The sequence below is a fragment of the Notolepis coatsorum genome (assembly GCF_963971535.1).
Source record: "Notolepis coatsorum genome assembly, chromosome: 9".
NCBI lineage: Eukaryota > Metazoa > Chordata > Actinopteri > Aulopiformes > Paralepididae > Notolepis > Notolepis coatsorum.
In genome coordinates this window covers 143668726-143682733 of record NC_140173.1, presented here as the reverse complement: position 1 = coordinate 143682733, position 14008 = coordinate 143668726, and the positions used below count along the sequence as shown (strand labels likewise).

Below are 14008 nucleotides of genomic sequence, written 5' to 3'. Positions count from 1 at the left end.
CACACAAAGGTTGATGAGAATTTCAGATACTCTATTGTCAATTGTACTGACATCAAAGTGTGCATTTCGATCTTTAGACAACTGTATTATGGGCATTGAGACGGTGAAGATGCCACAGAGAGCTGGTAACAGGGACAGGATCCTTTCCCAAAGGGAGGGGTATAGGCCTGTTCGCTGTATACATCAGACTCAGTGTAGCGCACGCATCACCGGAGCAGAAAGGAACGTAATCCTGGTCAGAACAACAGGGCAGACTACAATATATTTGCATTTGTTAGCCATGCTAGCGATCTAAACAATCAAATCCGTGCCAAAGCTAGATAATGTAAAAGGTGAAAGACTCACACTCACAGCCATGCTGATTTGGCTAAATGACATCTAGCTGTTTTCGTTTGAAACAACTTTTAGTCAGGGGAGTGTCATGGTTTCTCCATAGAGCCCAGTCGTATTATTTTAGCACAGCAGCTCGCGCAGGTCCGAGGCAACTTAGTCACGTGACTCAGTTGGTATTGCTGATTGGCTCGAACACGGTATGTTTGTATACAGCTAACAGGTCTATTGGATATGCTTCCTTGGTACCTCATTCCCAATGGGATTAATGAGGTCATTTAATTAGCTTGTTTTTTTATTATGTGAATATTGAGAATGAGAATTTGTGTTTTTTTTTTTTTTTTTTTTTTTTATGTTTGTGTTTTTACCTACATCTTGTGACTCTGTGCCTGGACCTGTTGGGGCGCCCCCTGTTGGAAGGTGCCTGTTGTGCTGGTTGAGGGGGTCTATAATTGACCCCATCTGGGTTTTTTTATCCCTGAATTGCCAGAATGCACGCTGAGGAATGGCGTCTTGCCCCAAAACATCCGTTTGGCAATATATTATTAAAAAGTGGAATTGGTCTCTTTATTATATTATTATTATTATGACAAAATAATATATATATATATATATTGATTTTGACTTGTTTGTTTGTTTGTTATTTTTTATTTCTTATTTTTTATATACATTTATTATTTGATGTTTGTTTGTTTGTTGTGTTGCATATTTGAAATAAACTTCAATCAATCAATTATGATTCATTACATTGAGGACACAGCACCCATAATTCTAGATTTAATTGTGAGTTGAGTGTGTCTTATTTTCAAAGAAATGTTTCTACCAGTGTATGTGAACCTTTGATTTATTGGTTTGTTGATTGATTGATGGATTGATCGAGTGTGGGTATCAATCAAACAGGAAGAAAGATTGTCAGGTTCTAAACTGTGGGTATCAAACAGGAAGAAAGACTGTCAGGTTCTAAACTGTGTGGGTAATTATCAAGCAGGAAGAAAGACTGTCAGGTTCTAAACTGTGTGGGTAATTATCAAGCAGGAAGAAAGACTGTCAGGTTTTAAACTATGTAGGTATCAAGCAGGAAGAAAGACTGCCAGGTTTTAAACTATGTAAGTATCAAACAGGAAAAAAGACTGACATGTTTTAAACTGTGTGGGTATCAAGCTGGAAGAAAGACTGTCAGGTTTTAAACTATGTAAGTATCAAACAGGAAGAAAGACTGACATGTTTTAAACTGTGTGGGTATCAAACAGGAAGACAAACAGTCAGGTTCTAAACTGTGTGGGTATCAAACAGGACGGACACCAAGATGAGGGACCACATCTCCCCAGTCCTTGTATCCCTACACTGGCTCCCGGTAAAACAGCGAATACATTTCAAAATCCTCATGTTCACATACAAAGCCAGAAACGGTCTCGCCCCAGCCTACATAAAATAACACCTGGTCCAATCAACCAGCTCCAGATCCCTCCGTTCAAACAACCAAATCTGCCTAAAAATCCCCCACACAAATGGTGACAAAGGGAAACCGGGCTTTCGCAGTCGCAGCACCGACCCTCTGGAACAAGCTCCCACTCAACCTGAAATCTGCAAGCACTCTACGGACCTTTAAAGCCATGCTCAAAACCCACCTATTCGCCATTAACAATCCATGAGCTAGTTTTTTGTATTGTTGTATCTATCTGATTGGTTGGACTGCCTGTATTTTTCAGTTTTTCGTTTTGTTCCTGTCTTTTTTGTTTGTTTTCTCTTTCTTTCCCGGGATGCGCCCCGGGCCGATGTAACTATTGGTTGAGGGGCGCAATATAAATAAATGTATCATATCATATCATATCATATCAAGAAAGACTGTCAGAAGACTGTCAGGTTTTAAACTGTGTGGGTATCAAGCAGAAAGAAAGATTGTCAGGTTTTAAACTGTGGGTATCAAACAGGACGAAAGACTCAGGTTTTAAACTATGGGTATCAAACAGGAAGAAATACTTTTTCTTAATCGGCATTGCTTTTATTCTAGTTTATGCTCATTGTATGTCTATTTTACTGCTGTGTACTTTTGTCATAATCACAGCAAGAGCCTTCTTCCCTCCTCCTCATCCTCCCTCCACATTCTCCACACACCTTCTTCACTCCTCCTCATTCTCTCCCACACTCACAACGGAAGCCTCACTTGCTTATATGGGCAGCATCCGTTCCCCGGGTTCACACGCTGCCAGCTCTCCACTCAACACAGCTGTCACTCATCACCTCATCAACCAGATGGTACTTCAGCTGGCAGATCCTGTTCCATCGTCGTGGGAGTGTTAAACTACCTTCCTAAGTAAGAAGACTGAACCTAAGCCTTGCTACCTGTACTCGTTTATATTCCCTGACCTAACCTTTGTTCTCCGTGTGCCCAGGACCTCCGCTCCAGTGTCCCTCCTACCTGGACATCCCGTGCTGGTGCTGCACAAGGAGTGCTCCTGCTCTCACCCACGACACAGCCATGTGTCTACCTGCCTCGTGCTGCACAAGGAGTGCACCTGTCCTAACCTCAAGAACATTCTCCTGTACTGCACAAGGAATGCACCTGTCCTAACCCCAAGTACATTCTCCCTTACTGCACAAGGAGTGTACCTGTACTAACCCCAAGAACATTCCTATACCTGTCTGTCGCACATTCCATTTGTTAAACTGTCTGCTTGGGGAAACTACATTAAAATACCCTAAAACGCTCCATTCTCTCTCCTCCTGTGTTTTGCTATTGGGCTCCGCCAAATCCCATTCTCACACTTTACTTTAAGCTGCAATTCTTGTTATACAAATAAAGTGTATTATGATTATTATTGATTGATCGATTGAATTTACTTGACATTTGTTCTTTAAAATGTGTACAGCTCCACCATCTCATATGGTCTCATACAATAAAAACAGAAAAGGTCAGGATAACAAAATAAACCCTGCGGCTGATTTCCTCTGTGGTCTTTTATGGGAGGGATAGTGGTTGGGGTTCGGGGGAGTGGGTGGGGCGGGGGGGGGGGGGGGGCGGTGGAACAGCATGTCCTAATAGTCCAGGCATTGTAGGACATGACCTCCCACAAATTGCAAAAGAAATGCTTTCAACTGTTTTAGTCTCATAAATATGTTACTTATAACATGTCAAAAGTCTTAAGAAATCCAAGTGGTGGAAAGTATTGAAAAATACAGAAATTGGTGATGCCACAATTTTCCATTGCCGCCCATGTTAAAAATGTTTTACCTATGCATATCTTCCTGTCTGATGTCCACACAAAGTGTTCAGTACTGTCCACAAAGTGTTTTACATGAGATATAGAGTTGGGTGCAATACAGTGCATGTACCAAAAAAAATTATTATTAACCCGTATCTGTATGTTATGTATTTGTATGCACTCTATCCCTGTTTTTATGTTAATTTTATGTCTATTTTCACGTGAAGCAGAGTGCATGTAATTTCTGCATTGCAATATCAGAAATGCTTCCATTCATTGTTTCCCCCCGGAGGGAGATATAGGAGGACGGACCGGATGTTAGGTTATCGTGAAGCAGGTAGCTGTGGTAGCTGTGTTGTGCTCTACGAGGGAATATTAACCTGTAAAACCCATATTGAGCTGGAATTAAACCACCATACGAATACAACCTCTCCTCATTCTTCCTGACATTACTGCATGCCTGATCGCTACAATACGTTCACTAGGCACCGATTGGACAAGTATTGTTATGCAGCTGAGAGAGAACGTTTTTTCACAGAAGACGCTGTTCTGTTCTCACCACACAGACTGGATTGTGTTCCGCGACACAGATAACATTAATGCCTACACGGAGACAGTGCTGGACTATGTCTGTACTAGGGTGAAAGAAACAATCCCCACTACCAAAATGAAAGTTTACCCAAATCAAAAACCCTGGGTAGACAAATCCGTCCGTGAAGCTCTGAGAGAGCGCACCAAAGCATACAATGACGGCCTAGTGGCAGGCAACATGAATGACCACAAGGTGGCGCGACACAACGTAAGGAGGACAGTGTCAGAGGCCAAACGACGCTACAGGGATAAAATTGAACTCCAGTTTGAACAAGCTGACTCTAGAGCTATGTGGCAGGGGCTCAAAACGATGACAGACTACAAAGGCGCCTCCCTCAAACTGAACAGTGACATCTCCTTAGCAAACGACCTCAATACCTTCTATGCGAGGTTTGATGCTGGTAATAACAACACCAGCTCACAAGCCTCGGCAATGGGGGGGGGGGGGTCGGCTGCTGATGGAGGCGCAGTGTTCAGGGTAACAGAGCATGAGGTGAGGCGGACCTTTAAAAAAGTGAATATCAGGAAGGCAGCAGGTCCGGACGGCATCCCCGGCCGCGTCCTAAAAGTCTGTGCCGACCAACTGGCCCCAGTATTCACTGACATATTTAACCTGTCCTTAGAACAGGCTGTCATCCCCACCTGCCTGAAGAAGTCCACTATTATCCCTGTACCCAAAAAATCCAAGCCTGCTTGCCTCAACGACTACCGCCCTGTAGCTCTCACCTCCATAGCCATGAAGTGCTTTGAGAAGCTAGTAAAGGGCTACATCTGCTCCTCCCTCCCCATCAACATGGACCCCCTGCAATTTGCATACCGCCCCAACAGGTCCACGGAGGACGCCATATCCCATGTGCTGCACACAGCAGCATCACACCTGGACAAGAGGCAGGGGAACTATGTGAGAATGCTATTCATCGACTACAGCTCGGCATTCAATACCATAGTCCCCTCCATACTCATAGCCAAGCTCAGGGACCTGGGCTTGGGCTATGACCTCTGCCAGTGGGTCTTGGACTTCCTGACTGGCAGACCCCAGGTGGTGAGAGCAGGCAACTGCACCTCCTCATCCATCACCCTCAACATAGGGGCCCCCCAGGGCTGTGTTCTGAGTCCCCTCCTCTACTCCCTGTACACACACGACTGTGTGGCTCAGCGGAGTAGCAATACAATCGTCAAATTTGCTGACGACACAGTGGTGGTGGGCCTGATCTCTGCCAACGACGAGAGGGCCTACCTGGAAGAGGTCAAGGTCCTGGCGGGATGGTGCCAGGAAAACAGCCTCTCCCTGAACGTCAGCAAAACAAAGGAGATGATTGTGGACTTCAGGAGGTCGGGGGTCAAGGACTACAGCCCCCTCAGCATCGACGGGGCACCGGTTGAGAGAGTCAACAGCTTCAAGTACCTCGGAGCCTACATATCCGAGGACTTGACATGGACCACACACATTAACAGTGTGGTGAAGAAGGCACGACAACGCCTCTACTTCCTCAGGCGCCTAAGGAAGTTCCAAGTCAGCCAGAAGATCCTTAAGAACTTCTACTCATGTACAATAGAGAGCATCTTGACCGGCAACATCACCTCCTGGTTTGGGAATAGCACTGCAAAAGACCAAAGCAGACTACAAAGAGTGACACGTTCAGCCGAACGCACAATTGGAGGGGGGCTCCCCACCCTCCAGAACATTTACTACAAGCGTTGCAAGGGCAAGGCTAAGAGAATCATTAAAGACTCCAGTCACCCGAACAACTGCCTCTTCGAACTGCTGCGGTCAGGCAAGCGATACAGGAGTCTCAAGGCGAGCACAGAAAGACTCAGAAGTAGCTTCTATCCCCAGGCCATCAGGCTGCTAAACGAACAATGAATGAACACTACACAACAACAACCACCAAACGCACATAGCACACACATCCACACGCACACACCCACTTTAAACAAACACACTGTAGCACCCACTCCACACACTTTATAGCACACACCCACTTTAAACAAACACACTGTAGCACCCACTCCCCACACTTTATATTTATGGATGAAGGATTGCACTACAACTCGTACACCTTACTGTAAATTGTACCTAAAATTGTACCTCATCCCATTTCTGCTTTGCACTAGATAGTACTGTACATTAGTACACTGCATAGTATTGTGTATTGTATATTATATGGTAACTCAGAACATTGTACATATGTCTATACCGAACACTGTGACCTCATTTTCTTCTTCTAAATTCATGCTATATTATGTTATTATGTTATTTGATACTATCTTGTCTAGCACAGTCTCTGGAGCGTAACAGTAAGAAGCATTTTGTATGAAAGTATTCTGTACTTCTGTATGACAACTATTAAAGAACTTGAACTTGAACCATCATTTCTTTGGACAATAAACCTTATAAACTACATCAGCCGCAGCCTGGACATTAAACTCTGTCAACATCCACAACTTCTTTTGTTACCCGAGTATAAAAACACTAGTAGGTGCATCGTGGCACATTGTTCATTTATTAGTTAATGACAAGCGGCCACTATAGCTTGTCCAACTAACGTTATTTATTTAAATTGTTCCTGTTAATAATAATTAACATAAGTAGCATGGTAATAATATGTAGGTTATTGATCAATGAATGTATTGATACATTAATGGTGTATCATGTTATTTCCTCATTGTCCTTTCTGTGTCGCCTCAAAAAATAGGATCGAGGCGATTTTTTGCCAGGCGACAGAAGTTGCTGCGCGATCGTCGCTTCAAAATCTCTTGCCGTGTGGGTTCTCTCATTCATAACAAAGGAGGCGATACAATTCTGTTGGTCGGCTCGCAAAAAAAAGTCGGTCGCTTGGCTAAAATCGCCCTCCGTGTGCGGAGCCCTTTACAGTCATATTCCAACTTAACTGAATGCACGTGTGTGTGTGGACTACTGTACTATTACAGGTATTGAAATGAACAATGCAACTTCCTTATACAATATTTTTTATATATATATATTTTTTTATGAATAATTAAATATCGATACTTGGCGTCCCTGTATCGATACAGTATCGCCACGCAAAGTATCGCAATACTACTACGTATCGATTCCCCCCCCCCCCCCCCACCCCTAGTAGTTAGTTAGAGACCATTGACCGGAGGTAGGAGGGAGCCGTTCCCCTCGCTGCACAGTATGTTCGCCGCTTGCTTGTCGTCATGTCTTTACAAGCTAAGAATATGTATTTATCATCTGAATCTGATGAAAAGAGTTTGATATTCTGAAATCCAAGACTTTGTTTAATTTAAAATCAAAACCTCAAAATGACCAAAGATCAAGATGTTGACATACAAATCCACGTTTATCTAGAAATGTGCCGTTGCGACGTCTGACCTATTTTGACGGAGCACGTCACACAATGTTTGCACGGTTCAAGTAAACATTTAATTTTAAACGTCTGGTTGAAACTGGTTTGGAATGTAGTAAGTGATTATACCCCACATTTATATGTTCACTTAACGTTTATATACTTTATATATATAAGAGTCCCTTATGGTACTGCATTGTAGGCTGTTTGTGATTCCAGCGTCTTATTCTCAGGCTGTTTCCTGGACACAATCCATTTGCCCTCAGTGCTCCCTCTTGTTGTCGTCGACTTCCTACACATGTAGTCATTTTAGCCACAGCTTTTATCCAAAGAGACAAACTGTGTGCAACGAAGACGGCAAAACGGTTTTGGCATGCGAGTGGGTTTATGTCCCAATATAAAATCAGCATTGTTTTCAGGTGAAGTGCCCCCTTTTTTTTTTTTAAGCGTTTATCGCTTTTTACTACTGGGCAGTCCAGTAGAGAGAGAGAGAGAGAGAGAGAGAGAGAGGAGGAACGGGAGACAGAGTGGGGGGAAGACATTCGGCAAATAACGACGGGTCCGGGAATCGAACCCAGGTCGGCCGTGCCGCGACTGTGGTTCGCCACTGGGCCGCCCCGAAGTGGCCCTTTTTAAGACAAAAGAAAGAGTCTCGTACCTCATACTTCCTATGCTGATGACACGAGAAAATGAGCTCATTCTTCCGTCGCACTGATCATACTGTTGTACATTGCTGTGAATACGGAGCTGTAGAGTGAGGTGGTGTTTTGAACACGGAGCTGTAGAGTGAGGTGGTGTTTTGAACACGGAGCTGTAGAGTGAGGTGGTGTTTTGAACACGGAGCTGTAGAGTGAGGTGGTGTTTTGAACACGGAGCTGTAGAGTGAGGTGGTGTTTTGAACACGGAGCTGTAGAGTGAGGTGGTGTTTTGAACACGGAGCTACAGTAGAGTGAGGTGGTGTTTTGAACACGGAGCTGTAGAGTGAGGTGGTGTTTTGCTCCTGCTAGGGTCTGATTAGGGATGCACCGATCCGACTTTTTCAGTCCCGATACCGATATTTGGGTTTGGGTATATCGGCCAATACCGATACCGATCCAATACCCATTGTCCAAATATTTTTTCCAAAAAAGTAAAAAAAAAAAAAAAAAAATGTATCCACGTTTTATTTTATTTTTATATTAAAATATATTTTAGTTTTTAAGAATTGTAAAGGATCACAAGTGTGTTTTTGATTTGTTGTAAACAAATACAGAAAATAAACTTCATTCATTCACTGTCACTGTGTGGAAGAGACTGAGATCATTAATTTGTGCAACAAGGCAACATCAGGCTTGACTTAAAAACATTACTTTCCTAACTTAGTGAAACTAAATGTAACAAATTAACACATAGATATAAATATACTGAATGGTTATTTCTTATTTTATTTCTTATAAATATATATATATATATTTTTTAAATATCCGATATATATATTATTTTTTTTACCGATACCCGATCCAGCTATTTTACTGATATCGGTGGCCGATACCGATACCACCAATATCGGATCGGTGCATCGCATCCCTAGGTCTGATAACCTTGCTGTGATGATTACGGAGCTGTAGAGTGAGGTGGTGTTTTGATTCTGCTCCCCCTGCCAGGGTCTGACAACCTGGCCCGCTGCGGTGCCCTGGAGAGCCTGGTGACCGACGCGGGGGACGACACCTGGGACAACAGAGCCATGAACAGGATCAGTGCCATCCACTTCCTGGAGGACGATGAGGACGAGGACGAGGACGAGGACAAGGTGAGAAGAACGGGGCAGTGTGTGTTGTGTTGCAGGGGTGGGGCGGGTAGACATTTTCTTTCCAATGTTTCTTTTCTTTGGTTTAACTCGTTTTGAGTTATGAGCTCTGTAAGTTCTGCATTGTACTGTATAGTATATAGTACCGTAATTTTCTGACTTATAAGCCGCGCCTTTTCCCCCCCATTTTTCGACCCTGCGGCTTATATAACGGTGCGGCTTATAATTATGTGACTCGACGTGACCAAACCCGAAAATGTAAAAATCGAAATATTGCTTTTTTGACTGCATTGAAATGTTATTTATCTGTTCCCTTATTTGCTAAACTTAATACAACTTGTAAATTAGTTAATTCTTGTTATTTGTCCGACAGTATTGTGTCCCAATGCTAATTACATATGGTAATTAAACATTAAAACACCTGCGTCTTATAGTCCAGTGCGGCTTATATATGTACACATCATTCAATTTAGCTGCTGCGGCTTATAGTCAGGTGCGGCTTATAGTGCGAAAATTACGGTACTTGACTTCTATTTTATATTTACTATACTTTATACTTATCCATTTTTACCTAGCACAATCTCTGGAGCAAAACAGAAAGAGGCATTTTATATAAAAGTATTCTGTACTTCTGTATGACAACTAATAAAGAAACTTGAAGTGATGAAAATGCTGTGCAGTGACATCATCGCCTCGTACAGTATCTCCTGAGATGGTACCTGGTACCTAATGTCATTTTTTTTTCGTGGCAAAACACGAAAACATTAGCTATCTTTGGAACCGTTTGTGATAAAGACTCGCTTTAAATTGTATCTGAATCTGATCTAAAAATATAACACTACTGTATGTCCAGGCAAACCTTTGTCCGTGTAGGCTTTAGACTGAGGGTTAATATACTGTAGGTAGAGGAACACCTTTCTTTCGATGTGAAAATTATGTCACGATGTGAGTCGATGATGTCATAGCTTTTGCATTTCATAAATATTTTGAGAGCTCAAAACCTGCAACAAAGTATAGGAAGGTTTTTGGAGACATCTTGAAGAAAACACCTTAAAACGCTAATCGTGACACAGAATTTGCCTGGTTATTAAAGTTTTGTTTTGACGAGGCAAAAAATTGGAGGCTAATTCTTGTCCCCGGCACACAGGGAACGCTGATGCGCCGGGCGACGCCGCACCCCGGCGAGCTGAAGACCATGAAGAAGGCAGCGGAGAACCTGCGCAACGACCTGAACGCGGCCAAGGGTCTGGACTCCAACAAGAACGAGGTCAATAACGCCCCAGACAGAGTGACCACGTCTGTGTGACGTCTTTTCTCTTACCTCAGACATGTTTTTACCTCCTGTGTCTTCTCGCCATGTGGCCCCGCACAACCCCCTACGACCCACACCCTTTTTATTTTTTTACCCACAACCCCCCCCCCTGTGTGGCCTACCCGCCTCCTTCGACTCAACCTCCCCCCCCCCCCCCCCCGGGATGCCAGAACCTTACTCCATCTCCAGCACCACCCTTGGTATCTGACATGGTCTACTGAGGCCTATGTGCCTTCCTCTTATTATTTTTTTTAAAGTGATTTACACGGCAATAAATCTGCACAGATTTGCTCCTTTTTTTTAAATAAGATATTTTAAAGATTAAATTTTTTTAAAGGCCTCTTTCTTAAAAAAAAAATTAAACAACAACACAATAGGTAGTTGCACTATTATTAAGTCTTTAGTATAATATTGTTAAAATCTTCTTAAATTTATTATATATATATACATATATATATATTTGTTCTATATCTATTTTTTAAAACACTGGGTGAATATTTTCTTTTTACGTTTTGGGGGATACATGGAAAAACCCAGGAGTTTTTGGACCTACTGATTAAAAGGATTATTGTATAGTCTTTGTGAATATTGATACTTTTATACCTTTTGGCAGCTCAGATGTAAATAAAAAATTATGTATAGCACATTTCTTAAATCAGTTGCAGATTTTTTTAACTTTTTCTTTGGACTTGGTACTCTTATTTCTTTCTCTTCTTTCACTTAAAAGTAAAGCGATGAACAAAATGCAGTTACTAATGTCTTATTGAAGCTGTATGATTGTCATTGGGTGAGTAGACGGCCTTGAATCTTCTTTTATTTGTCCGTTGTTAGATTTTCGAAGTAAAGCCTAGACTTCTAATGTTGGATTTAAGGACTAACACGTAACATAGACTCTCCAGCTAACGTAGACCTATCTGGATATAAACAGGTTTTGTCCAATAGTTTTAGGATTTATAAAAACCAACGCCTAACACGTACCATAATCACTTTTAACAACCGGATTGAGTGGAGTGCCAAGGCTGTCTCACTTTGATTCTCTTGTGCTTCAGTGCTTTGCAATGTTTTATTAAATCGTTGCCAAAAACAGCTGCATTTTTAAAAAGAAAAGGCTTTCTAAAACACCAGTGCTGTATAGAATCATCATTAAGACTAATCGGTTTCCTATAAATTATGTCTAAATCGTGAGGATAGTTTAAGAATGCAGCTGTTAGGAGCTACAGTACACTACAGTTTTAATGCACTTCTCAAAAGGTTTCTTGCGTCTTATTTAAAAAAAATGATTAAAAAAAGCTTTTTTTCTTTATGGTACACTACTAAATCTGTTCCTTTTTTTGTAGACATTGGTTTTTAATGTTGATTTTTGTCTTTTTAATTATTTCCTTTTTAAAGATCAAACTGCACAAAACCGATCTCAAATAGGCATGGACACTGAGCCTACAGATGACTTTTAACCACTGATGCAATAAAATGGGTTTAAAAATGAAATGCGATGCTCTTTATTCCCTTTTAACTAGTTTTAACTAGACTCCTAAGAATGTTCATGTTGGGAGGACAACGTGTATTTGCTGACTCAATGTGTCATCTTTTAATTTCACCACATAAAAGCCATTTCGTTTGTTAACGTTGAATTAACAAACGGTAAAACGCAACTCATGACTTTTTGTTTCTCCGTCCTCACATTTTCTTCTATCATTTGCCATCCTAAACAATCTTTTTAACGTAATGCAACCTTAGACTGAAACTAGCTTCCCATGAAAATCACACACAGTTACTCCACATTAACTACAGACACAGTTTTTTTTGGGGCGAAGGCACACATCTCTCCCATCTCTCTCCTCCCCCTCTCATCTCTCTTGTGGTCTCTCCATGCATGGTGTATGTAACATGTATGTAACGTGCCACCACTGGGTCCCCAGCTGCATGTTGTACTGACGCTGGTGTGCTTTCATCCTTTCAGGGATTGTGTCTACTGTTGAAATGTGTTTTTGTATTCATCTCATCGAGACAACCCTTTATGAACCTGGAATGTCCTGCAGAATCTCCATTTTAACTTATTTATGGCATATATATATATATATATATATATATATATATATATATATATATATATATATATATATAACAAACCTACTGAGTAGATATGCTAATCTGATATCTGTATATATACACACTATGGTATAGTCCATACTGGCCAGTGGTAAACTAACAAGTGTAGGTATGGGATTTATACAGATATAGTATTTACACAGGTATGTACAGAATATGAGCACCTCTACTGGTGCAGTTGGGTTTGTTTGTGTGCCTTTCTAAAGGGCCACCTCCACGGAGGTTGTTGAAGGAGGGGTGAGAAGCGACGCCCGTTCACTTCCCCTGCAGCCCAGATTTCTTTTCCCCCAGTCGGATCAGGGATTGAAACTGGCAACCTTTTTTGTCACGGACCTCTGTTTCTCTTAACCATTAGGCCACTGCAGTCGGAAGAGTTTGACCTTTTGGAAGTAATTAGATTTCTGCAGAATGTTAACAATAGACGGGTATCGTTCCAGTGTTTGATTCTCATTGTAATGTTGATGAAAATGGTAGTCTAGATGGAAACATAGGTCCACCTGCATAGGGTGGATAATTTTTTCACCACTTTTTTTTTCTATTGTGTCTATTTTAACATTCTGCCAGGTAACCGGTTGAAATAATGTCCCATGGGGTTTATTTTTAACTCTTTATTACACCTATCCTGAACCAAAACCTGAAAAATAAGAAAAAGAAAACCGCATAACTTTAGAAGTTAACAACATAGGGGTGCCCTCGTGGCGCACCACGTTAGTGCATCGCACACCTACGCGGCCGTCCCGGGTTCGCTTCTCGCTCCCGGTGACATTTGTCGCATGTCTTCCCTGCCTCTTCTCCCGTTCACCCTCTCCTCATCTGTCGGATTAAAGCAATAAATGCAAAAAAATTAAATCTTTAGAAGTTAACAACACATAGAGACAAATTAAAACATTTTCCCAAACAAGTTTGACCCAAGGAATTCAGTTCAATTGTTATTTTTAAGATTCAAACACATCTTGGTTAAATTTCAGGACAGAAAAAGCAAAGAAACGCTGAAAAAATATACGGTATATCACATCTCTATTTTCCCTTTTTACTAAAATGTAGTGCATTGGACGAGATCTATTTAGGTTAATATTGGAAATAATATTGTAATAAAGATTGTCTCCATGCCGTTATGCCCTAAATATTGTAGATTTTGTGTAAACATGGCCAAAAGTGGAAGACTAATGTGAAAAGACTAATTTGTCCTACATAGACAAAAATGAACACATTTTCCTATACAATTTGAAATCCAGTGAAATATGTTTTGTTAAGGTTCAAACAAAGTACTATTACAGTACCGGTACATCTTCTCTGTTGGCACAACATTCAAACCTAAACTACTAATCATCATCATGATCATCATCGC

General features: G+C 41.5%; 1 protein-coding gene across 1 annotated transcript in view; it reads left to right on the top strand.

Annotated features, from left to right (window-relative positions):
* The window catches only part of LOC311234792 (uncharacterized protein), an 84997-nt gene extending 72872 nt beyond the window's left edge, over positions 1-12125 (top strand). The window contains exons 12-14 of the mRNA XM_084322036.1: positions 2808-2908; positions 9100-9245; positions 10390-12125. Of these exons, the coding sequence (XP_084178162.1) occupies positions 2808-2908; positions 9100-9245; positions 10390-10548 (406 nt within the window). The 3' untranslated portion in view covers positions 10549-12125. The remainder of the gene's footprint in view (positions 1-2807; positions 2909-9099; positions 9246-10389) is intronic.
* The last annotated feature ends 1883 nt before the right edge of the window (positions 12126-14008 follow it).